The 26,422-nt window shown below is 42.5% G+C and overlaps 1 protein-coding gene across 1 annotated transcript in view; it reads right to left on the bottom strand.

Moving 5' to 3' along the window:
* Nucleotides 1–26,422, bottom strand: part of nanos (RNA-binding protein nanos) — a 59,595-nt gene that overhangs the window by 12,680 nt on the left and 20,493 nt on the right. Inside the window, exon 3 of the mRNA XM_080286101.1 lies at nt 12,844–13,031. Coding sequence (XP_080142227.1) covers nt 12,844–13,031 — 188 coding nt within the window. The remainder of the gene's footprint in view (nt 1–12,843; nt 13,032–26,422) is intronic.

Consider the following 26,422-nt stretch of genomic DNA (forward strand, 5'->3'; position numbering starts at 1 on the left):
ACTCCTTCAAACATCGTAATCAAATCTCCCCTCTCCCTTCTCCTCTCTTCATAAGACAATTCTCTCAAACTTGGTAGCATCCTAATGACTATCCTCTGTACCTTTTCCAATTTTCTTACAAGGTTAGAGAAAGAAACGCCGATGATGGACTTAGTGTGTATCGACGTTTGCCTCGTGGTTTCCTCAGAATACAATTGCTTAATATACACCATATTTCATGTACATATTGCAGAATGCAGTGGGGTGTGAGGGAGGTACTGGCATTGGTAAGTGGGTGGCCATATCACTGCTGCATATCCTAATTTTGGTCTTACCATGGACATAACTCTCTCTCAATATGTCCTCATCCCAAGAGCTGAAAGCCACTCTCATTTTCACCATCAATCTACATGTCCCTCCAATGATCTTATTTATATACTTCTCTAGTGATACATTATCCTGTAGGGTCACTCCTAGATCTTTCTCTTCCCTTGCTTTGCTGATCCTCTCTCTTCCCATTTCACTCAAAACTAGGTCTTTTGCCACTTACAGTACTCCCATTTCTAGGACATGGCATCACCCAATCCTACATTGCCCCATGAGGAGCGTAGGAGCCTGGGGCTAGGCAGTTGGTCCCAACATTTAACCCCTTCTTTACCAGAAATGTGTTTTGATGTACCCCCGTACATCGCCTGTAAACACCCATGAGACACCGCAACCACTACTGTGGTACACTGGCACACCCTCTAATGAATGGCAGCTTATGGGCCTCAGGATAGCCTGGTAAGGCTGTTTCTGAGAACTTCGTGTTAGCAACAGCTCTATGTTTTGACAACAAAGGCTGTGACGAAGTTCTGACAAATTCTGACATCATAAGATACGTCATGACTGAGTTGCATTGACACCAATGGCTTGCTCACTCATCTGTGATGTAACCTCTTTTAGACCAATCATTATTTTATTTATAATTTCTACTACAGATATTTTCTGCTGACATACGGCAAAATTTACACCTCTTGGCCTGCCTTAGAGAGTCATTTACCACGCACTTGACCACGAGAGAGGGTGTACAGCATATTTTTCTCTCATGGTGTCTCTGGCGGATTCCGATAGTGACGAGTTCATTCCTCACGAGGATACTTATTTAGATGTATCAGATGACGATGCAACAGTGTCTGATGTGTCAGTAGATGACCGTGATCCTGAAAATGATAGCGAGGTTGATGTGAATGAGGAGGAGGAGGAAATTAGTAGCGAGCTTAGTGACACTGCACTCTTGGCAACAAGTGGGTCAAGGTCGCCATCACCATCACGTGTGTCCACACACTTCATGCTCAGCTTACAAGGTATATAAATAAGCCATCCATCTGTGCAGGACATTATTTTCAAGCCAGTTTGTACAGTAGTTACCTGGGTAACAGTACTTCAGCATAAGATATGTAAACTTATATACCGTAATGATTTATTTAATAATCTTTTTTTATTACCAACATCATGCTGGGTTTATGTGATCATTAGTATACAAACAAATCACAAAGAGTGAATAGTTTCGACGTGGCAAAAAATTTACACTACCCCTCACACTACGGGCAGGGGAGCTGTCAGGTCAGTATGGGGGGTAAATGTAGTGTTTACATTGGGGGGAGGGGTCGGTAAAGAAGGGGTTAAGATGAGAGTGACCAGCCTCACTCATCCCTGAGTGGCATTACATGAGCAATCAACCCCAACCATCCCTTGGATATAAACCTTCACCGGCTCAATCCAACTGGAGTGCAATAATTACCCGCTAAACCACCAGGCAACAAAATTTGGTTATATGGTTACCACCCAACGTAGTAAATGGTTTCCTTGTGTCCAGGAAAGAGAAATGGAAGAGGGAGTGTAAAGTCACCCATAGGCAGAAGGACGAGGAAAGACTGAAGGAAAGAAAGACAGAAGAGGATGGAAGAAAAGAAGGATGGAGGAGAGGAAAGGGCAGACACCCGAGAGCAGCACTACATCAAGTGAGTGGATGGTGAGTGCCCCCACCTATCACATTCAATAAGTTGCACTTAAGTTATGTGATCAGTATCCTTTCCTACCATCTCTGCTCAGTTCATGTGTGCCACATTCCTAAGCATCCTTCCTACTATAAACACTCAATAAATCACTTTCCTTTCAGCATTCCCTTCAGTTACCCTATGAAATGTAAAAATATTTGTAAATTAATGGATATATTTGCAGTTTAAAACATAAACTGCATACACATCCCTCAGATCAAAGGGCTTTCCCTCCGTGCTAAATATCTTTGTATGCAGCATGAGTTAGGAGTGTAATGCTTTATGGTACTGTGACTTGGGCAGCAAAGGAAGAGGATATTCATCAGGGATATTATGATTTAAATTAAATGATTTAAATCATGTGATCTAATTTGATTTATATCAGAGCAAAAAATCATGATGTAAATCAAAATGGAATTTTTTTAAATATAAATAAGTAAAAATGAAGACAGAGAATGTGATGGATGTGCATTGTACAGATGCATCAAGTCTGCTTGGCCTGTACTCTTTCTATACTGATCTCGATCAAGTCAGGCGCAAGGTCAAAGGTAAATATTAAAAAACAGAAAAGAAGGCTCCTTGATAATACAGTAACAATAAATGTGATTATACTCAGTGTTAACATATGCACTAAACTCTTCTTTGAATACACAGTAACATGATTCAATCTAATGATTATGATCTTAACTTGACAAAATATAAAAGACAAGTTGGCAGCTTTCTTCAGTATCTGACAGTGTTAGTAACTTCCCCCATACTAAGAAGTGCTAGCCCATGGTGCACTGCCTTACTCCCACTTCCCATTCACATTGTTATTTTCAATTTTGTAAGTCTGTTTATTTGAAAAGTGACATATACCAGTAACCATGTCTAATGGACACATTGCAGCAAGTGGGAGGAAAAAAGACCCAGTAAGGTACTCTTCTGACAGAATTCCCAAAGCCACAAACAGGATTGGGAAAAAAAAAAAAAAAATCAGATTTAAAAAAAAATCTTATTTACGTTAAAAAATCTGATTTAAATAAAAAAATAAATCATTTTTTTTATTTAAAAAAAAAAAAAATGATTTTTTCCAACCCTGATATTCATAGACTCAAATGTACAGAAATGACAATGATTAGATGGATGTGTAGTGCATCCTTCAATGTGAGGTCTGGGGGGCTAGGTTTGCAACTGAAGAGTTGTAAAGTAGGATGAGACTGGAATGTATTGGTGTTGAGATGAGGGACAGACTGAGAAGGTTTAGGCATGTGGAGAGGATGAAGGATGACAATTGGGTATGGAAAATAAGAAGTGTGAACATCAGTGGTAGGGTTGCGAGAGGAAGACTGGAAAAGACCTGGGAAAATATCACAGAGTGTGTCCTCAGGGTGGACCTTGATTCTGACCACCACTTGGTGGTCTGAATCAAGGTCCAAGTAAAATGGAGAAACAGAAGAAGGGAAGGACGAGAGGTAGGAGTAGATGCATGGAGAGTGGAAAGGTTACAAGAGGATGAGAAAAAGGCAGAATATACGAGAGAAGTGGAGGAATGATTGGGTAAATATGAAATGGAGCAGATGGGGGACGTAGAAGATGTGTGCAAGATATCCACAGAGGAAATAAGTGCATCATGTGAGGTGTGTGTGTGGGGTGAAGAGAAGATGAAAGGAGGCGCGAGGAACAGCATGGTGGAATGAAAAGGTGAGACAGGCTGTGGCACAAAAGAAGAAAGCATATAATGAATGGATGAGAAACAGGGGTGTAGAAGAAGTTGAGAGATGGAAGAGAGAGTTATTTGTAGAAAGGAAGAGAGAGGTGAAAAGATTAGTAAGAGAGTAAGAAGAGAGTGGATGAGGAATCTGGAAAGAATTTGAGTGTAAAGTGGAGGGAATGTAAGAAAATGTTCTGGAAAGAGGTAATGAGAGTCAGACAGGGTGCCAAAGAAGTTAGTAGGGGAGTGAAAGATAAAAATGGTAGATTACTAGTGGAAAAGGGAGATAAAGTGAGCAGATGGAGAGAACACTTTAAGGAATTCTTGAACACAGAGAATGAAAGTGCTGTAATGTGAGTATAAGAGGCTGGGGAATGGCTGGGAGAAGGAGGGAGGTGAGAAGACAGGAAGAAATCAGTAGGATGGAAGTTGTGGAAGCAATGAAGAAAGTCATATTGGGAAAAGCCCCAGGAACTGATGGAGTGTGTGGTGAAATGCTGAAGCATGGGGGAGAAATAGTAGTAGAATGGATGTGGAAGATGTGCAGCCTGGCCTGGGAGGAAGGTAGAGTCCCCGAGGATTGGAAGTCAGGTATAATTATTCCCTTGCACAAAGGGAAAGGGGAAAAAGAACTGTGGTAATCATAGGGGCATTTGTCTTCTTCGTGTAATTGGAAAAGTATATGGTATGATACTTATTGACAGAGTTGGGGAAATAACAGAGGAATTAGTTGGAGAAGAACAGGGAGGCTGTAGGAAGGGAAGAGGTTGTGTAGATCAGATATTCATTCTTAGATCTGTAGCAGAAAAGGTTCTACAGTAGAGAAGGGAAAGAATTTGTATGCAGCCTTTGTGGATTTGGAGAAAGCGTATGACAGGGTGGATAGAAAAGGATTGTGGAAAGTATTAAAAATATATGGAGTAGATGGGAAGTTGTTGAATGCTGTGAAGAGTATGTATCAGGGTGAAAAAGGCTGCATTGCGTGTGGACAGTTAATTGAGTGAATTTTTCTATTTGAAGGTTGGGTTGAAACAGGGATGTGTCATGTCTCCATGGTTGTTCAATCTGTACATAGATGGGGTTATGAAAGAGATACAAGGTAGGGCAGTGGATGTTGGAGTGGCCCTAATGAGAGAGGGCAGTGTTTGGAAACTCCCTGTTCTGTTGTTTGCAGATGATACTGTGCTGTTACGTGAAGGCGAAGGGGAGCTATAAGGCTTGGTGGCTGAGTTTGGGAGAGTGTGTAAGAAACAGTATCTAAAGGTGAATGTAGGGATGAGTAAAGTGATAGTCTTTGAGAGAAGTGAAGCCAGTGAATGTATGGTGAGGCTGGGTGATGACGATATGGAAAATGTGAGTACGTTTAAGTACTTGGGGAGTGTGATGAATAAGGATGAAGTGCTTGAAAGGGTACAACAAGGAAGAAAGTTTGCTGGTTCCTTGAAAACAGTGATAAGAAATAGGGAACTGAGCATGTAAGTGAAAAAGTTACTACATGACAGTATTGTGATACCAACTCTAACGTATGGAAGTGAAGCTTGGACGTTGTTGGAGTGTCACAAGTCAAGAGTGAGAGCAGTGGAAATGAGTTATTTGAGAGAAGCCTGTGGAGTTACATGGAGAGACAGACCGACAAATGAGGATGTGAAGGAGCATTGCGGTGTGGATGTGGATGTGATAGGAAGTGTTAGGAGAAACACACTGAGGTGGTTTGGCCACATGGAGAGGATGGAGAGTGAGACTGACGAAGAGAGTGTATGTGAGTGAGGTAGAGGGGGAGAGAGGGAGAGTTGGCCAAGGATGAGATGGATGGATGGAGTGGAGAGGTATATGAGAGAGGGGGGGGGTGAATTGGGAGCAGGGCAGTGAAATGGTGAGGGACAGGGCAACATGGAGGCAATTTGTTTGTGGCCACCCAGTATGGGATTAAGGCGTCTGGCAATAGATCGACTGATAGACACAGAGGTGACAACTGGAATCACATGGTGCATATTCACAAAAACATTTACAGTAATTATTTTCCACAGCATGAGCTACAGACACTAAGAATAGTTTGTTATTTATTAAAAATGAGAGTCAGTTGTGTAAGTTACCCGGGAATGGGTCAAGCCAACAGCAGGAGACAGCCTGGCAGCATCACCCTGTTGCTATTTGCATGCTTGTTTTATAATCATTTTCTTTTCCACATAAGGAATTACAAGCACTACTGCAATGGTGTCTATAAAAGCCTGCGTTGCTTAGAGGCAATGAGGGGATCCTCTCTTTGGTGCAGTGGCAACGTGCACGAGTACCAAGCTCGAGGGCCTGAGATCAAATCTCGGCCAGGACAGTGTGATTAATTTGTTAAGTTTCAATCTGGTTATTATATTGGGTGGTGGCGGTGTGGGATATGAGGTGTGGCTTGGAGGACAATGATGTTGTTGGTTAGCTGGCAGTGTCCTAGTCCTTACATCCCGGGGATAAGTTGTTCAGTATGATCCACAGCATCCCCAATGGCGGCCTCCGATGCTACGCTACCGTGTGTTCAAAACTGGCCAAATTAATCACCAAGAGCAGAAAAGAGTGATGTAATCAGGTCTATAAAAACCTGCGTTGCTTAGAGGCAAAGCGGGTATCCTCTCTGGATCAGGGGCAATGTGCACACATATCACACACGAGGACCTGGGATCGAATCTCAGCCAGGAAAGTGTAATTAATTTGTTAAGTTTCAGTCCAGTTATTACACTAAGAATATTTTGTTATTTATCAAAAGTGAGACTGAGATGTGCAGATGTACATGAGTTATGTCTTGGTGTACATCAGTTTGGCATGTGGTAAATCAACAGATCAATGAACTAATACATATTCCAAGTTTTGTTATAACAAAGAGAAATTTGCTTGTGAGATCACTGTAATGGCCACATACAACAACCCTGTGTGGACTTGGTGACGCACAAGCCAATGGTCATATATCTGAGCCAAGATGGCCACCCAGTGTTTACATGTGCATCAAAATACCATCGCTACCGCAAAGTAACAGTGCAAGTGCATGATGAATAGTTAAGTGTATGATATTAAGTGGAGAGGAAACATTTTGTGTATGTGAAATATTAAAACTTGTGACTTAGAAAACACTCTCCCCCAGCCTTGGGGGTGGGGGTGGGGGGAAAGAGAGAGAGGACCCTTGGTGATGACTCAGACTGGCCTTGGACATACTTTAGGTGAGTTGCAGATGTGTTTTTTGAGACTTTAGGTAACATCATCCTTGGCCCCTCTCTATCCCCAGTGAACCCGTGTTATACTGAGTTCAGTCTAGGATAAATTGTTATGAGTTTCACTCAACATGACCCCATCACATACTGAGGTGTGACTGTATGCATGATACATAATGCAAAGGAGACGGCCTGGTGCGTCACCCTGGCACCATCTGTGTGCACATGTACATAAATGTTTCACTATTTTCCACAAGACAAATTATAGGCACTAAAATATTCTGTTATTTATTAAAACTGAGAGTGAGATGGTGGTACGTGGTGGCAACCATTGTCCACTACTTACGTAGTGCTGCCTGCTTCCTCTTTCACTTTTATTATTCTTTTTTCCGTGTTTGCCCTCCTCTCTTCTTCTTTCTCCCATCTTTCCTGTCACCTTTTATTACGCTTCTTTCCTTTCCAGGTGGCTTTACACTGAGTGACAAGCCTAATGGTTTCCTGTAAGCCAAGAAACCATTTACAACACTATGTAGTAACAATATAACCAACCCATACGTGTTCCCTATATGTCAACAGGGTTGGAAAAAATCTGATTTTTTTAATTAAAAAAAAGAAAAAAAAAAATTATTAAAATCAGTTTTTATTGTAATTGATTTTTTTTTACTTTAAAAAAAAATTTCACTTCATTATTCACATTTCATACAATAATGCACGCATTTTTTCTATGTAATGTGTTTAAAGCCATTCTTGTAAAATGTCAAATACATTTCTTTGGTGTGTGTGTGTGTGTGTTTGACTCTGGGCATGAGCTTCACAGCCTGCTTCCAAGGCCCAGTAGTCCTCCTACATCTCATACACCTCCACATGTCACCACTTCGACACTAACACCCACTGTCCATATTGAATACATGCTAGGGTTGCCTCATACAGGACTGGTGTATTGGTACAGTATTAGTGGGGGTATTTTTACGACATGTCAGCGGGTCTTCTGGCAGATCGGTAAAGTCTGCTTTACATGAAATTCAAATCCTTAAACTATTCCCTGCCCCAGCGGGGATTTGAACCTGGGTCCGGCAGGACCACAGGCCACCTCTCTACCGATTGAGCCACTGCTTCCCCCATACCGTTGTTTTTTTTTACAGTGGGTATAATTTGGCTCAAATATCTGTATGAAAAGGTTATTATAATTAACAAAACTAGTACTTATGTTAAAAAGATGTACTGTATTAGTAAAACCACAGTAACCAATTAAATACAGTACACCAAATTTAGTGATGTAATAATGACGAATAATGCAGGCTGAGTACAAAATATCTTTATCAGAGATGTATATAAATATAAAGAATGACAAGAGGTATATTCACCCAATAAATATACCAGGCTGACATTCCCATGAGTGAGAAGCTCTGGGACAAGTTCTGTACAGGTCATATCTGAACATCCAGGAATATGTCCTGAAACCTCCAGCTTGTTGTGACTTTGTTTATTTGTTTGCAACTTTTTAGGTAATAGTGATAGATAGTATGCATATTATTACATTTAAAATAAAAGTATTTCGATTTTAATCAGTGATTTTTTTTTTCTCTGATTATAATCGATTATAATCACTTGATTAAAATCATTTAATTTTAATCATGCCAACCCTGCATGTCAACAAGTGGGTTGGTGGAGGGTTAGTGCCCCTCCCTGTAAAACAACTAACTCAAAGTCAAACAGCCACCCATTACAGGATTATGGAGTCTGGCTATAGATAGATGGCGAGTGAGATGTGTAAGTTAAACGGAAATGGGTAGAGACAAAACCTGGCTACTAGCTATGTACACCCAAGGAAAGTTCTTCCTTATACACCTGCCTGCCAGTTTGGGCCTTAATGCATGAGACAACTGCTAGTGAAGAAGTTGCCAGACACTCAAATGTCTGGCACCATTGTGTGGAAGGGGAGAGGTTAAGGGAGGAGGAAGGCTGGGGGAGCTGACAGTTCCCACCCCTCCCTCTTCCATCCCCATCCTTCTCACACAGTTACTTGATAGATGAATGTTGTCTACTGCTTCTCTACCACTTGTCTCACATTTACTACAAAGTGGTGAGCAAGTGTATAATGCGGAACTTTCCTTGGGTGTACATACTGTAGCAATGGGCAGACTGGAGCTGCCAGCATGCTTATTTACATAAACATTTTATTATTTACCACAGATGGAGCTACAGACACTAGGATAATTTTGTTATTCATTAAAAATGAGACTGAGATGTGTAAGTTAAATGGAAATGGGTAGAGTTAAAAACAGGAAGCTGCAGGCTGACGAGAATACACTGGGTGTCTACCTTGGAAATAAATACAGTAACTTCTGGCTGTACTGTAAGTGATTATGTATTCATGCTATTTCCTCTTTCAATTTGCTTCCCTGACCGTAACTATCCATTACCGTAAGGCATACATTATTATTATATGTGTGTATTAGGCATAACTAACCTTTCTCCTCCCCTGATATTGTCCTACATATGTTGGCAGTGGCCACTTAAACTAACCCTCTTTTTCCCATAGGTTATGTACTTTGTTATATGATGATTCACTTGCCATGCTGATGTCCATAAACATAACTACTCATGACACTGGAATAATAATAATCCATAATCCATCCATAATAATAATAATAATAATCCATCCATCCATCATCTAATCCTACATTGCCCCATGAGAAGCGTAGAAGCCCGGGGCTAGGAAAGTTGGTCCTGGCATTTAAGATGAGAGTGACCAGCCTCACTCATCCCTGAGTGGTATTACGTGAGCAATAAACCCCAACCACCCCTTGGATATAAACCTTCACCGGCTCAATCTGATTGGAGCACCTTTATTACCCACTAAACCACCAGGAGCCAAAATTTGGTTATATGGTTACCACCCAGCATAGTAAATGGTTTCCTGGAGTACAGGAAACCATTTGGCTTGTCTCTCAGTGTAGAGTCACCCACAGGCAGAAGGAAGAGGAGTGAATGAAGGAAAGAAAGACACAAGAGGGAGTGTAAAGTCACCCGCAGGCAGAAGAAAGAGGAATGAAATGAAGGAAAAAAAGACAGAAGAGGATGGATGGAAAGAAGGATGGAGGAGAGGAAAGGGCAGACACCCGAGAGCAGCACTACATCAAGTGAGTGGATGGTGAGCGCCCCCACCTACCACAATAATAATAATAATAATAATAATCTATCTCTATCTATCTATTGCCAGATGCCAAAATCCTGTAAGGGGTGGCCACTGACTTTGAGTTATTTGTTTTACGAGGAGGGGCACTAACTCTCCACCAACCCATTTGCTGACATGTAGGGAGCACGTATGGTTTGGTTATATGGTTACCACCCAGCGTTGTAAATGGTTTCTTGGCTTACAAGAAACTAATAATAATAATAATCTACCTCTCTAGATATATAGCCAGGCATCTTACTCCCATAAGAGGTAGCCACAAACACATAGCCTCCGTGTCACCCTGCCCTCCACCATTAGGCTGCCCTCTCCCAGCTCACATCCACTTCTCTCACATCTCTCTCCAACCCATCCTTCATCTCATCCTCGGTCCCCTCCCCCCTCCACCTCACTCACATACACTCTTCTTGTCAGTCTTACATTCTCCATCCACTCTACATGGCCTAAACATCTGTATTTCTCCTAAAACTTTCAATCACATTCACATCAACACCACAATGCTCCCTCACTTCCTTATTTGCCTGTCTGTCTTGCCACACTGCTCCTCATGCTGTTCTCAAATACAGTACAGTAATCTCTCAACTATCCAGAGTAATTCAGCTAACTCCCATGCCAGACACTGCAATACGCCAGATATTGCATAGGTACCCCCAATAGGCTATCCATACCCCCAATCGGCTATCCATTCCGTGTTGAGCCAGATAATGTGTCTCTACCCTATGCTATCCTACAATATTATCCATGAGTAAAATATTAAAATCACATGTAAAATACAATACAGTATTGATACAGAGCATAGAGTACAGTAATATATTACATAATATAATCATAATCATACTGTACTCACCTACTGTTGGCATCGATGGAGGGGGGGTACAGTAGTGCACTATGCAGTACAGTGCACTTAATCCCATGAGGTCTAGTGGCAAATGGTTCCCACAAAGATTACTCCAGAATGGGGGGGGGGGGCACAGGCAAAGTCACAGCACTAAGAAACTGCAGGGTCACAAATTCACAACGCACAGATATGTCCTCATTATACAGTGTCCACAGAAGAGACTGAGATAGCGATGGTAGACTTGGTGTATCAGGTGGGCCGCTCCCACAACGCACTGTGATTGGCTGGCGTATTGTGGGATCTGCCCACACACCAATTAGGTCCCATGTCTGAGCTGGATGATACACATCACCACCGAAAAATGCACAGTACTGCCTATTGCTTCCCATTTCTGAGCCGGATATTGCCCCATGCCACCAGACATTGCTTTGACAGTACCAAGCAAAACGCACTGGATACTGCGCTGGGCCAGATACTGCGATGACAGATAATTGAGAAATTACTGTAACTTATTTCCATTGCTCTCATTCTTGACTTGTGTCACTCCAACAAGGTTAAAGTTTCACTCTGATCTGTTAAAGTAAGGATAACAATACTGTCACGTAGCAACATTTTAATTTCCATGCTCACCTCCATAATTCTTATCACTGCTTTCAGTGATTCAACAACCTTTCTTCCCTACTGTACCCTTTTATATACTTCATCATCCAAACTTCGATTCTCACTCATCACACTAACTAAATGCTTGAAGGTACTCACAGACTCCAATTCCTGACCATCCAGCCTCACCAAACACTGTGACTTAATTTCTTTTAAAGGCCATAACTTTACTCTTAGCTACATCCACTCTTAGATTCTGCTTTTTACACACACTGCCAAATTCATTCGCCAAGCTTTGCAACTCCCATTCATCTTCATTCATCAATACCTTATCATCAGCAAAAAGGGTATACAAAGTTTCCAAACTCTACTCTCACTAAGGACACTCCCAACATCCACTGTCCTACCTTGTAGAATGTATGCAAATCCATTTGTTCAGTATAGAATGCTTAATGAGCAACCACTGAAAATGTAAGCTCATGGAACTATTACTGTACTGCCATATTCAACTTACTGTTATTAGGACATTATTTCAATTGTGTTATTTGAATTATTTCTCAATTTGGAATGCAGCACTGTGCCTGCATGACACCCTCATGATGGCATCAGCACCAATGCCACAGAGGAATACAGTGACATTGCGATATGCCATGGTAAAGAAGGGAATAATGTTAAGGCCAATACTTTAGATTTCTATTCCATAATTTCATGTTTTTTCCACTATATGTTCTGACTTTCAAGATAGCATACAGTTTCACAAACCTACACTTTGCAGGCATATGGTTTTTTTTTTTTTTTTTTTTTTTTTTATGCAAAGAAGAAGGAACCAAAGGCCATGAGCCCGCAGTAACAGTTCCCTCCAAGAGAAAAACAAAATACAATAGAGAGCCAAATTCAAGATCCGATCATTTTGAGATGCCTGGACACACTGCGTTTGAAAGACTGGAGATCATAGGCAGCAGGAAATACAGACAGAGGGAGACAGTTCCAGAGCTGACCTGTTGCATAAATGAAAGACTGGGAGTAACGGTTAACTCTTGCATTAGAGAGTTGGACAGAAAAGGGATGAGAGTTTGCTGCCAGACGGGTGCTACGCGCCCGTCGTAGAGGTGGAGGAATGCAAGGAGACAGTTCAGAGGAGCAGTGCCCATTAAAGTAGCGATAGAAAAGAGATAAAGATGCAACAGTGCGGCGAAGAGACAGAGGTTGAAGGGAGTCAGTAAGAGGAGGTTTGCAGGAACTACCTGTAAAGGGTATTACTGCATTACTCTGCACATTACAAGCTCAGTTTAAAAAGCATACTGTACCTTTAATATGTGAGATTTGTAGAAGGTCGAATGATAATTGTTATTTTTGCAGAAGACACAGCACTTGGTTGGGGAGCCATGGGGGATGGATGATGGAATTCTGGTGGTAGTGAATGCAGGTTGCATATCATTACCAGCTCCCCTTCCTTCATACATCAATGACAGCTCTTGCATTAAGGCAACCAAGTCTATAAGAAAAACAATGTGTATTACCTTTGCATAAAAAATGATTCATTACTCAAAGGCAGACTACAGTATATTTAAAACTTTTAGTTCTTCTCTTGAGCAACACTTTTTGTTCTTTTTTTGAGGCCATTGTTTAAAATGTTATTGTAAATATAATGAGTGTACTGTATATAATTGTACTGGTTATAAACTTATGGATATCCTCCTCACAACCTTACACTGTACATAAGCTACTCAGAACTGAAGGCAGTTAAATACCAGTATCCCATAAAGTGAATTTCACTATTAAAACCCGTTAAAAGAACCTCTATATACTATAACACCTTTTATTTCTGGTTCTTGTTTGCCTTTATTTTTTGGCAATCCATACAGACTGCATCAGTTTCCATAGTTAATATTAAGCCTTGTTATCAAGGGTAATCCTTTACCAATTTCTTCCCTTTCAAACATTATACTGTATACACTGTAATATCTTTTCTGGCTCACAATCCTTACTCTTCTTGAAGTTCAAGGGTATCGAGAAATAACATAAGGCAGTGTAGAAGCCTATTTACTTGTACTTGGCATGTCCTCTTCACTCAAACCTTGAAAGCCACAGCTCTTGAGTCCTGATTTCACAGTGCTGTGAACTGTCCGAAGGGAAGAATTATATACGTATGCTGAAACTCTGCTTAGTGTGAAGATACAACAGTTTCAGCCGTAACAGTACCATAAACTGAAACTGTGTTTACTGTGAAGATACACCAGATTCCATCCAATTTCTATCCATCTAACTATCTATTGCCAGACTCCTTAATCCCATAGGGGGTGGCCACAAACAAATCGCCTCCGCGTCGTCCTGTCCTCTGCCATTTCACTGCCCTGCTCCCAACTCACATCCCCCTCTCTCATATACCTCTCCATTTTATCCTTCCATCTCATCCACGGCCTCCCCCTCCCTCTCCCCTCCCTCCACCTCATTCATATACACCCTCCTCGTCAGTCTCTCACCCTCCATCCTCTCCACATGGGCAAATCACCTCAGCGTGTTCCTCCTAACGCTTCCTGTCACATCCACATCCACACCACAACGCTCCTTCATATCCTCATTTATCAGCCTGTCTCTCCATGTGACTCCACAGGTTCCTCTTAAACAACTCATTTCCACTGCTCTCACTCTTGACTTGTGTCCTTCCAACAACGTCCAAGCTTCACTTCCATACGAAAGAGTTGGTATCATAATACTGTCAGGTAGTAATTTTTTTACTTCAATGCTCACTTCCCTGTTTCTTATCAATGCTTTCAAAGAACCAGCAACCTTTCTTCCTTGTTGTACCCTTTCAAGCACCCTCCTTACTCATCACGTTCCCCAAGTACTTAAACATACTCACATTTTCCATTTCCTCACCATCCAACCTCGCTGTACATTCACTGACTTCACCTCTCTCAAAGACCATCACTTTACTCTTCCCTACATTCACCTGTAGATTTAGTTTCTTACAAACTCTCCCAAACTCATCCACCAAGCCTTGCAGCTCCCATTCATCTTCACTTAACAACACAGTATCATCTGCAAACAACAGTACAGGGAGTTTCCAAACACTACCCTCTCTCACTAGGGCCACTCCAACATCCACTGCCCTACCTTGTATCTCTTTTATTACCCCACCCATGTACAGATTGAACAACCATGGAGACATGACACATCCCTGTTTCAACCCAACCTTCAAAGAGAAAAATTCACTCAGTTCACCATCCACACACACTGCAGCCTTAGCACCATCATACATACTCTTCACAGCATTCAACAACTTCCCATCTACTCCATATGTTCTTAATACTTTCCACAATCCTTGTTTATCTACCCTGTCATATGCTTTCTCCAAATCCATGAAGCCTGCAAACAGCTTCTTTCCCTTCTCTAGAAACTTTTCCACTAAAGATCTAAGAATGAATATCTGATCTACACAACCTCTTCCCTTCCTAAAGCCTCCCTGTTCTTCTACAACTAATTCCCCTGTTATATCCCTAACTCTGTCAATAAGTATCCTACCATACACTATTCCTATTACACTAAGAACACAAATGCCCCTATGATTACCACACACTTCTTTTTCCCCTTTCCCTTTGTACAAGGGAATAATTATACCTGACTTCCAATCCTCCGGGACTCTACCTTCCTCCCAGGCCAATCTGCACATCTTCCACATTCATTCTACTACTATCTCTCCCCCATGCTTCAGCATCTCACCACACACTCCATCAATTCCTGGGGCTTTCCCCAATTTGACTTTCTTCACTGCTTCCACAACATCTATCCTACTGATTTGTTCCTGTCTTCTCACCTCTCTCCTTCTCCCAGCCATTCCCCAGCCACTTATATTCGCATTACTTTCATTCTCTATGTTCAACAATTCCTTAAAGTGTTCTCTCCATCTGCTCATTTTTTCTCTCTTCTCCACTAGTAATATATCATTTTTATCTTTCACTCCCCTACTAACTTCATTACCACCCTGTCTTACTCTCTTCACCTTTTTCCAGAACATTTTCTTACAGTCCCTCCACTTTACACTCAAATTCCTTCCAAATTCCTCATCCACTCTCTTCTTACTTGCTCTTACTAATCTTTTCACCTCTCTCTTCCTTTCTACATATAACTCTCTTTTCCGCCTCTCAACTTCTTCCACACCCCTATTTCTCATTCATTCATTGTATGCTTTCTTCTTTTGTGTCACAGCCTGTCTCACCTCTTCATTCCACCATGCTGTTCCTTGCACCCCCTTCCGTCTTCTCTTCACCCCACACACCACATCACATGCTGCACATATTTCTTCTGTAAATATCTTGCACACACCTTCCACGTCTCCCATCTGCTCCAATTCATATTTACCATCGAACTTGATAATCAAAATTAACACAGGCAGGTTTCAGAATAAAACTCTGATATTGGAGGCAAGCCTACCCATGGTGACATAGCACATTCCAGGTGAGGAGCAGCTGTGACTTTGGCTTGGGAGTGGAACCTCCCTGACCTATCCTACACTCTGCAAAGAGGATCCTGGTCATTCCTGGTGCACTGCAATCTCCCAAGTAGGGGTAGCTGCTCCTTATGCTTTTTTTTTTTTTTTTTTTTTTTTTTCCACAGAGGGAAATGAATCTCCTGCAGTCACTTCCTCCCTCCTACTTACACTTGCTGGAGACACTGAGGGCAATCATGGACCCCCAAACATATTATTTTTGCCCAGTTTGCTCCCTACTCTTTACAAACACAAAATGAACATGCAGATCTATTTAGCGCAACTCGTACAGAGAATGGATCCACATTACATACATGCATTATACATACAAATATCTCCACATCACATGGGTATGTGAGAGTGCAACACATCCTTATGCACTCCTCCTATAACTCCAAACACAATTCTCTCCACCCCTTCTAACAACCCCCTACTCTCACAACCACAGTCACCACAACTTTTTCTCTTTGTACAAACACTACTGTACACCTACAACACAAACCCACATTAAATGCACAGCACCTTCAACAAGCAGTACAAATATATTTAGGTCACCACACTAAAGTGTGGAGAACTACATGTACTGCATTTCCTCAGTTACTTTCTCATTTCTTCCAAGCACTCTTACTATTCTACAAATACTGTACTATATCAGATGGAAGTCAGGTATAATTATTCCCTTGTACAAAGGAGGGATAGTGCCCCTCCCCGGAAAACAACTAACTAAAAAAACAAACATGAAGCCTCGGACAAGGACTGACCAAACGATGACGACCCAGGACCGGACAAAGGACTTGGTAATGGGTACATGGAATGTAAGAGGAGCGAATGATGAGGTGAAAGAGAGAGAGATTGTCCAGGTGCTTGAGGGTGCGAAAGTGGATGTATGTGGAAAAACTGAAACAAAATGGAGAGGAGAAAGTGTGAGAGAATGGGAGTATGGATGGGGTATATGTGCAGGAGTAGGTGAGAATGAGAGGGCAAAGGAAGGAGTATGTATAGTTGTGAGTAAAAGATGGAAGAGGAGCATAAGACAGTATGAATCAGTTGGGTCAAGGATTGTGTGGGTAAAGTTGAAAGTTGGAATACAAATGAGGGCGATTGTGTGTGTGTATGCACCAACGCCAGTTCGTGCTAGAAGAGTGAGAGAAGAGTTCTGGACAAATGTAGAAGTGTGCATGGAAAAGTTTGGAAGGAATGAGAGAGTGTTTTTGATTGGTGATATGAATCGTAACGTTGGGAATGTGAAGGTGGATGAAATAGTTGGTGAGTGGGGTGTGCATGCTGAGATAGATGAGAATGGGAGTGTGTTAGTGGACATTTGTGCTGGGAGGGGGTTGGTGATAGCCAATACCCTCTTCAGGCATAAAATGATCCACAGGTATACATGGTGAGTGATGAGAAGGGTGGGTGGTGAACTGAATGAAAGGAAGGCAATGACTGATTATGTGTGTGTGTGGATGAAAGGATGCGAAGATGTGTAATGGATGCAAGAGCTTATAGAGGTTCGAGGAGTGGACTTTCTGACCACTACTTGGTGGTGGCCAGAATCATGATCCAAGTAAGATGGAGGAATAGAAGAAGGGAAAGACGAGAGGAAGGAGTAGTTGCAAAGACAGTGGAAAGGTTACAAGCGGATGAGAAAAAGGCAGAGTATAAGAGAGAAGTGGAGGAACGATTGGGCAAATATGAATTGGAGCAGATGGGAGACGTGGAAGGTGTGTGAAGGATATTTACAGAAGAAATATGTGCAGCATGTGATGTGGTGTGTGGAAGGAAGAGAAGACGGAGGGGGGTGCAAGGAACAGCGTGGTGGACTGAAGAGGTGAGACAGGCTGTGGCACAAAAGAAGAAAGCATACAATGAATGGATGAGAAATAGGGGCGTGAAAGAAGTTGAGAGGCGGAAGAGAGAGTTATATGTAGAAAGAAAGACAGAGGTGAAAAGATTAGTAAGAGAGAGTAAGAAGAGAGTGGATGAGGAATTTGGAAGGCATTTGAGTGTAAAGTGGAGGGACTGTAAGAAAATGTTCTGGAAAGAGGTGAAAAGAGTAAGACAGGGTGAAAGTGAAGTTAGCAGGGGAGTGAAAGATAAAAATGGTAGATTACTAGTAGAGAAGGGAGAAAAAGTGAGCAGATGGAGAGAACACTTTAAGGAATTGTTGAACATAGAGGATGGAAGTAATGCGAGTATAAGTGGCTGGGGAATGGCTGGGAGAAGGAGGGAGGTGAGAAGACAGGAAGAAATCAGTAGGATAGAAGTTGTGGAAGCAATGAAGAAAGTTAAATCGGGGAAAGCCCCAGGAATTGATGGAGTGTGTGGTGAAATGCTGAAGCATGGGGGAGAGATAGTAGTAGAATGGATGTGGAAGATGTGCAGATTGGCCTGGGAGGAAGGTAGAGTCCCGGAGGATTGGAAGTCAGGTATAATTATTCCCTTGTACAAAGGAAAAGGGGAAAAAAAAAAAGTGGTAATCATAGGGGCATTTGTCTTCTTAGTATAATAGGAAAAGTGTATGGTAGGATACTTATTGACAGAGTTAGAGAAAGAACAGAGAAATTAGTTCGAGAAGAACAGGGAGGCTTTAGGAAGGGAAGAGGTTGTGTAGATCAGATATTCATTCTTAGATCTTTAGTGGGAAAGTTTCTAGAGAAGAGAAAGAAGTTGTATGCAGCTTTCATGGATTTGGAGAAAGCATATGACAGGGTGGATAGACAAGGATTGTGGAAAGTATTAAGAATATGGAGTAGAGGGGAACTTGTTGAATGCTGTGAAGAGTATGTACGATGGTCCGAAGGCTTCAGTGCATGTGGATGGTGAACTAAGTGAATTTTTCTCTTTGAAAGTTGGGTTGAAACAGGGATGTGTCATGTCTCCATGGTTGTTCAATCTGTACATGGATGGGGTAATAAAAGAGGTACAAGGTAGGGTAGTGGATGTTGGAGTGGCCCTGGTGAGAGATGATAGTGTTTGGAAACTCCCTGTACTGTTGTTTGCAGATGATACTGTGTTGTTGAGTGAAGACGAAGGGGAGCTGCAAGGCTTGGTGGATGAGTTTGGGAGAGTATGTAAGAAAGGGAATCTAAAGGTGAATGTAGGGAAGAGTAAAGTGATGGTCTCTCAGAGAGGTGAAGTCAGTGAATGTACAGCGAGGTTGGATGGTGAGGAATTGGAAAATGTGAGTACATTTAAGTACTTAGGTAGTATGATGAGTAAGGATGGAGGTTTGGAGGGTGAAGTGATTGAAAGGGTACACTAGGGAAGAAAGGTTGCTGGTTCTTTGAAAGCAGTGATAAGAAACAGGGAAGTGAGTATGGAAGTGAAAAAGTTACTACATGACAGTATTATGATACCAACTCTAACGTATGGAAGTGAAGCTTGGACCTTGTTGGAAGGACACAAGTCAAGAGTGAGAGCAGTGGAAATGAGTTATTTAAGAGGAGCCTGTGGAGTCACATGGAGAGACAGGCTGATGAATGAGGATACAAAGGAGTGTTGTGGTGTGGATGTGGACGTGATAGGAAGCGTTATGAGGAACACACTGAGGTGGTTTGGCCACGTGGAGAGGATGGAGGGTGAAAGAGTGATGAAGAGAGTGTATGTGAGTTAGGTGGAGGGGGGAAGAGGGAGGGGGAGGCCGAGGATGAGATGGAGGGATGGGGTGGAGAGGTATATGAGAGTGGGGGGTGTGAGTTGGGAGCAGGGCAGTGAAATGGCAGGGGACAGGGCGACTTGGAGGTGATTTGTTTGTGGCCACCCCAAATGGGATTGAGGCGTCTGGCAATATATAGACAGACAAAGGAAAAGGGGAAAAAGAAGTATGTGGTAATCATAGGGGCATTTGTCTTCTTAGTGTAACAGGAAAAGTATACTGTTGGATAATTATTGACAGAGTTAGGGAAATAACAGAGGAATCAGTTGGAGAAGAAGAGGGAGGTTTTAGGAAGGGAAGAGGTTGTGTAGATCAGATATTCATTCTTAGATCTTTAGTGGAAAAGTTTCCAGAGAAGGGAAAGAAGTTGTATGCGGCCCTCATGGATTTGGAGAAAGCATATGACAAGGTGGATAGACAAGGATTGTGAAAAGTATTAAGAATATATGGAGTAGATGGGAAGTTGTTGAATGCTGTGAAAAGTATGTATGAGGGTGCTAAGGCTGCAGTACGTGTGGATAGTGAACTAAGTGAATTTTTCTCTTTGAAGGTTGGGTTGAAACAGGGATGTGTCATGTCTCCATGGTTGTTCAATCTGTACACAGATGGGGTTATAAAAGAGATACAAGGTAGGGTAGGGCAGTGGATGCTGGAGTGGCCCTAATGGGAGAGGGTAGTGTTTGGAAACTCCCTGTACTGTTGTTTGCAGATGACACTGTGCTGTTTAGTGAAGAAGAGAGGGAGCTGCAAGGCTTGGTGGATGAGTCTGAGAGAGTGTGCAGGAAACAGAATCTAAAGGTGAATGTAGGGAAGAGTAAAGTTATGGTCTTCGAGAGAAGTGAAGCCAGTGAATGTACAGTGAGGTTGGAAGAGGAGGAAATGGAAAATGTGAGTATGTTTAAGTACCTGGGTAGTGTGATGAGTAAGGATGGAAGTTTGGAGGATGAATGTTTGAAAGGGTACAACAAGGAAGAAAAGTTGCTGGTTTCTTGAATGCAGTGATAAGAAACAGGGAAGTGAGCATGACACTATTGTGATACCAACTCTAACGTATGGAAGTGAAGCTTGGACCTTGTTGGAGGAACACAAGACAAGAGTGAAAGCAGTGGAAATGAGTTATCTGAGAGGAGAGTGTGGAGTCACATGGAGAGACAGACTGACAAATAAGGATGTGAAGGAGCATTGTAATGTGGATGTGGATGTGGAGCATTGTAATGTGGATGTGGATGTGATAGGAAGCATTATAGGAGAAACATAGTGGTTTGGCCATGTGGAGAGGATGGAGAGTGAGAGACTGATGAGAAGAGTGTATGAAAGTGATGTGAAGGGGGAGAGAGGGAGGGGGAGCCCAAGGATGAGATGGATGGATGAAGTGAAGAGGTATATGAGAGAGGGGGATGTGAGCTGGGAGCAGGGCAATGAAATGGCGGAGGACAGGGCGACGTGGAGGTGATTTGTTTGTGGCCACCCCATATGGCAGTGGTTTGCAACCTGTGGGGCGCACCCCCTTAGGGGGGCATGAAGGGCTGCCTGGGGGGGATGCGAAGGCTTGATAAAGAGGGTAATAATATTTGAAAACTATGAATTATGATGGAATTCAGTAATTTCTAAATATGGAGAAAATATTTCAGATATGAATAAGAAATCTAGTTATCTGAATATATAAACAATTTCAAAGATTAATAATCTATGATATTTATTGACATGTGCCAACTATGCCAGTAAAATACAGTATTTGAGGAAGGGGGGCACAGGGAACGTGTCATTCAGTGAGGGGGGGACGTGAATTAGAAAAGGTTGGAAACCACTGCCGTAAGGGATTAAGGCATCTGGCAATAGATAGACAGATGTCCTATGTCTCCTCAGGTTGGGTCCCCATCATATCTAACACCCTAGGGACCAAACAGAACAAAGCTCTATGCATCACCTCAGGCTGCTTCAATACCAATGCCACACCTCACATTCTGAGGAGCAGGAGGGGAAGCCTAACTGTGATGATGCTATGTACCCATGGCAAGGAAAAATGACAGTGACTTCTGGTTGGGGGACCAAACACCCCCACCTTCCCTACATACTGTGAGGAGGAACTTGGTCAACCTGGCAGGGAACTGGTTCCATGTGGAGATGAATGCTCCCTGTGCAGTTTTTCATTTGGGGGGAAGTGACTCTCTGACAGTAACTTCCCTCCTCCCAAAACTTGCTGGCAATATTGCAAGCAATTTCAGATCCCAAACATAATATAGATGCCAAGTTTGTTCCCTAGGAATCATACATGAAGATTAACACATGGACCTGTTCAATGCAATTCTTGAATAGAATGGATCCACCCCTCAAGCACTACACCTACGAATGCTAGACAACACCACGGTGCCTGTGAACATGGTAAGTGCAACACATTCACAAACAATTCTGTCAAACCAAACACAATTTCCCTCCTCCCCCTCAACAACCCCAATACTCACACAGCCACTGCCACAACTCAGTCTTGGTGTGTAACCATATCTACAACCCAGATCCGTACTGGATGTACACTTTCTTGAACAAGCTGCTTCAAGATACAGTATTACAATTTAATGCTGATGGCTTATATCATTTTGTTTTCATTTGTTTCACTTTTTAAACACTCCAACATACTTGCACGAGTCAGCCTTGGTCACCTAGTCGCTGCTCTTCATGCTGCTCGACCTCTTGCAGTCTTCCTATTCAGTCTCTTATCCCTAAGGTCACACTCGATGACCTCATCCCAGGTCTATTTTGGTCTACCTCTCACTACCCTACCCTAATATTAACATTTCTCACTTTCTGCACCCAACAAAAATTCCCCATCCTCTCCACATGCCCAAACCATCTTAATCTACCTCTCCTCATCACAACACCAATATACTCCAGTCCCATCCTACATCTTAACTCTTTCATCATAAACCTAGCCCCCACCCCAAGCCTCACACTCAAGGATGCACTGCACATCCACCTAATCATTGTCATTTCTGTATGTTTGAGACTGCAAATATCCTCTTCCCCTACTTCTGAGGTGTTGCTCCCATACAACATTACACTCCTAACACATGCCTCATACAAAGATCCCTTGGCACTGAGAGAGAGCCCTCTCAATGTCAGAAGAGGCAACAGCTCCCTGAACTTCTTCCAACCACTCCTCGCTCTAGCCACAGCTAGCTCCAGTCCCACCTCCAGCACATAACACATTTCCCGAATAACAAAACCCTTCCACATCCCTGAGAGATCACCAGCAAGATCAATTCTTTCATGCCTGGCAACCTCCACATACTCTCCCCAACACACTGCATACATGAAATCAGCATTATCTCACAGTCTACCTCTAATACCACTACATCTCTAATGCATCCACATATCACATACATTGCACAAGATGGAATTACTTCCCACACCCTTGTGGCAAACCGCACATGGCCACTCTTCCTCTTCTTTGACAGTACTGCCACCAACCCTAGATACCATCACCTTAGTTTTATTTGCAATTACCCTCAAGCCCTTGTGCCCCATCCCATCTCGCCAATTCCTAAATCTTTCCTCTGTCTCCCTTTCATTCTCTGTAACCAACACCAAATCATCAGCATACAACACTTCCAATGGCAATCAATGTCTCCAGTCACATGAAAGGGCTTCATGCACTATGACAGACAACAAGGGGCTTAAGACTGACCCCTTGATGCACACCAGCATTCATGGAAAACTCATTACTCAAATCTCCATTCACCTTTACCTGAGTGCGAGCACCCAAATACATAGCCATAACCACTATAATCAGCTACTCCTCGATCCCAAGTTTTCTGATTGCCCACTTCACCATCTCCCCACAGGACTCTGTCAGAGGTCTTCTCCAAATCAACAGAAACTAAGTCCATCTACACACTGAATCAGTAACTCTCAGGAGATCGTTCTTGAGAACTCTGTACAGTACTGTTTATTAACACTTCTGTCAACAACTCCCTGTTTAGCCACCACTCTACTCATCTCACTACAGAAGGCATCCCTTACTGCATGGTTTTTTCAGCTTCCATATTTTCCTCCTGAGTGTATCGGTCTTTTTCATCACCCGCTCCTTAAGCACCATGTCACATATCAATACCTTCTGTTGCTGCACACATTCCTTGCTCCCCATAACTCCTATCAGCCCTCCTGACCAGGAAATAGTCTATCTGGCTACTATTTCCCCCAGGCGCATTTGTAATCAATCTACTCTCTCTTTTCCTAAAATGTGTGTTGCACAAAATCATGTTCATTAAATCCCCAAACTTGAGTATCCATTCCCCAGCCTCACTCCTTGTACCATATGCACATCCTCCATGTACCCCTTCATATCCTTGAGCTGTTTCACCTATGTGACCATTTATGTCCCCTCCCAAAACTACAATCTCATCATCCCCCATACCACCTATCACACGTATTAAGTCATCCCAAAATCTATTTTTTTCTACATCATCTAAGGCAGCCTGTGGAGTATATGTTGATATAAATGAAAATGTGACCCCCACTAAACAAAATTTTCACTACTACAGTATTATCCTTTCATTCACTCTCATTACATACATGACTTATTCCACTCATTTCTCCTTAACCAACACCCCCACACCACCATATCTATTTAAAAAATAAATATAAGCTTATCGACCAAAGAACAGACACTGCACTCTTCTACACAAAACAAGGCACTCACATACACAGAAGACTGCAAACAGTGAGAACACTCACACATCTGAACAGACAGATGACCATGAAGGAGGTCTTAACACCTATATTATGACATCTATTCTCTTCAAAGACACAGCACAAACATAATTTTTCCAGAATGACACCAAAATAGAAGTAGAGCACACCTTCATTTTATGATGAGGATGCACCTACGAAAATTCACTGCATGACAATTTCAAGTATACTGAGTCAATTATAATATGGGTTCGACGGCAATACGTTTTCGGCCAAGTATCATCCACTCAACAAATTTTAAAATCAAGCTTCCAATTCACCTTTATTTCACTTCACTTGCTGCTTACCAACAAAACTGGGCCTAAAAACAAGTTTCCAACTCACCTAAACTGGTAGATATATAACTTCACTGCACTTGACTTACCACTTGAACTCCAACACCACACTACTGTTCCATCACTGATGCTAACACACCCAACAGGGACAGATGCAAAGTCCATCTTGAAATATACTGATGACTGTAGGGCGATCATACTGATGATCACGTAGGCAAAAATAGCAAACGTATATCAACCAATGGGGCTTCTTACAGAATCATAATCATCATATGTGAAAATTCTATTATATATATATTGTATACAGTACAGAATATAACATAATATATAGATAGATAGATAGATAGATAGACAGACAGACAGATATCTATATCTATATCTATCTACACAGATAGACAGACAGATAGATAGATAGATAGACAGACAGACAGATATCTATATCTATATCTATCTACACAGATAGACAGACAGATAGATAGATAGATATACAGTAATCCCCTTACTAACCGGACGCCCACTTTCCAGACATCCCCACTTACCGGATATTTTGGTCCCGGGATCCAGTATTCCCAAAATGGGCCCAAAATCCCCCAAAATTTGAAAAAATTCAACTTTTTTTCCCCCCGTAACTTGAATTTAGCGCGCGCCGCGCGGACCAGCTGTATTTTGGTGCGTAGTTCCGCCGCTGTCTGCTAGAGCGCCCATGCATCCTCCCCACTTACCGCCCATCTCTTGTTGTGAGTGCACGTTCGTCATCATGGCCGCCCACGTGCTCGCTTTTGTGGTGGTGCCTTACCTGCTGCAGGCTCTGCTGCTGCTCTCCTGCCCCTTGTTAGTGTGTGTGATGATGGCCCCGCCGCCTGAGAAGAGGAAGAGAGTGGTTTTGACTCCGGAGAAGAAGAGGGAGATATTGGACAAGGTGGACGCGGGATGGTCAACCTCACGCATCCTCCGCGAATTCAACCTGGCCCGATCTACTTTGTTTGATATCAAGAGATCCTGAGACAAACTCATGCAGTACACGGCTGACTTCTCGTCAAAAAGCAAACGCAATGTGGAGAGGAAGATGATGTTTACTCCCTGGTATGCTGAAGTCGACCCGCCCCACGTTGATTTGGTATTGACAGCAACGTGCTGCTGGTGTGCTGGTTCATGGCATGGAGCTGAAGGCTGCTGCTGAGAAGTTCGCAAGGCTTCACGACGACCAAGACTTCAAGGCATCAGAGGGTTGGCTCTTTGCATTCAAGTTACAACATGGCCTCACCAACCATAAGGCACATGGCGAAGCTTTGGACGCCAACGAGGATGGAGTAGAGGAGTTTCGGCACAAGGTGAAGCGTTTGATCGACAGGGAGGGCCTAACTCTCGGTCAAGTCTATAATGCTGACGAAACTGGTTTATTCTATCGCTCTCTGTTAACAAACACTCTAGCCGAGGAGACAGAGAAGCATGGTACCTGGCTGCAAGCTCTGCAAGCAACGGATATCTGCTTTGTGTTGTACCAATGCTAACAGCATGCACCGGCTCAAGCCCGTTACTGTTGGTCGTGCAAAACAGCCTCGGTGTCTTTGTGGGGTGATGGATGTCCTTCCTGTCGTTTGGTACCATTCTTTGAAAACATGGTTCACTGCCCACATCTTCAAAGACTGGTTCCAACGCCATTTCGTCAAGGAGGTCATCCATTACCAGACGAAGAAACTGGGAATCCCATGCGACCAGGTAAA

Source organism: Coenobita brevimanus, chromosome 110 (genome assembly GCF_032717465.1).
Source record: "Coenobita brevimanus isolate Jiangsu-jjx chromosome 110, ASM3271746v2, whole genome shotgun sequence".
Taxonomy (NCBI): Eukaryota; Metazoa; Arthropoda; class Malacostraca; order Decapoda; family Coenobitidae; genus Coenobita; species Coenobita brevimanus.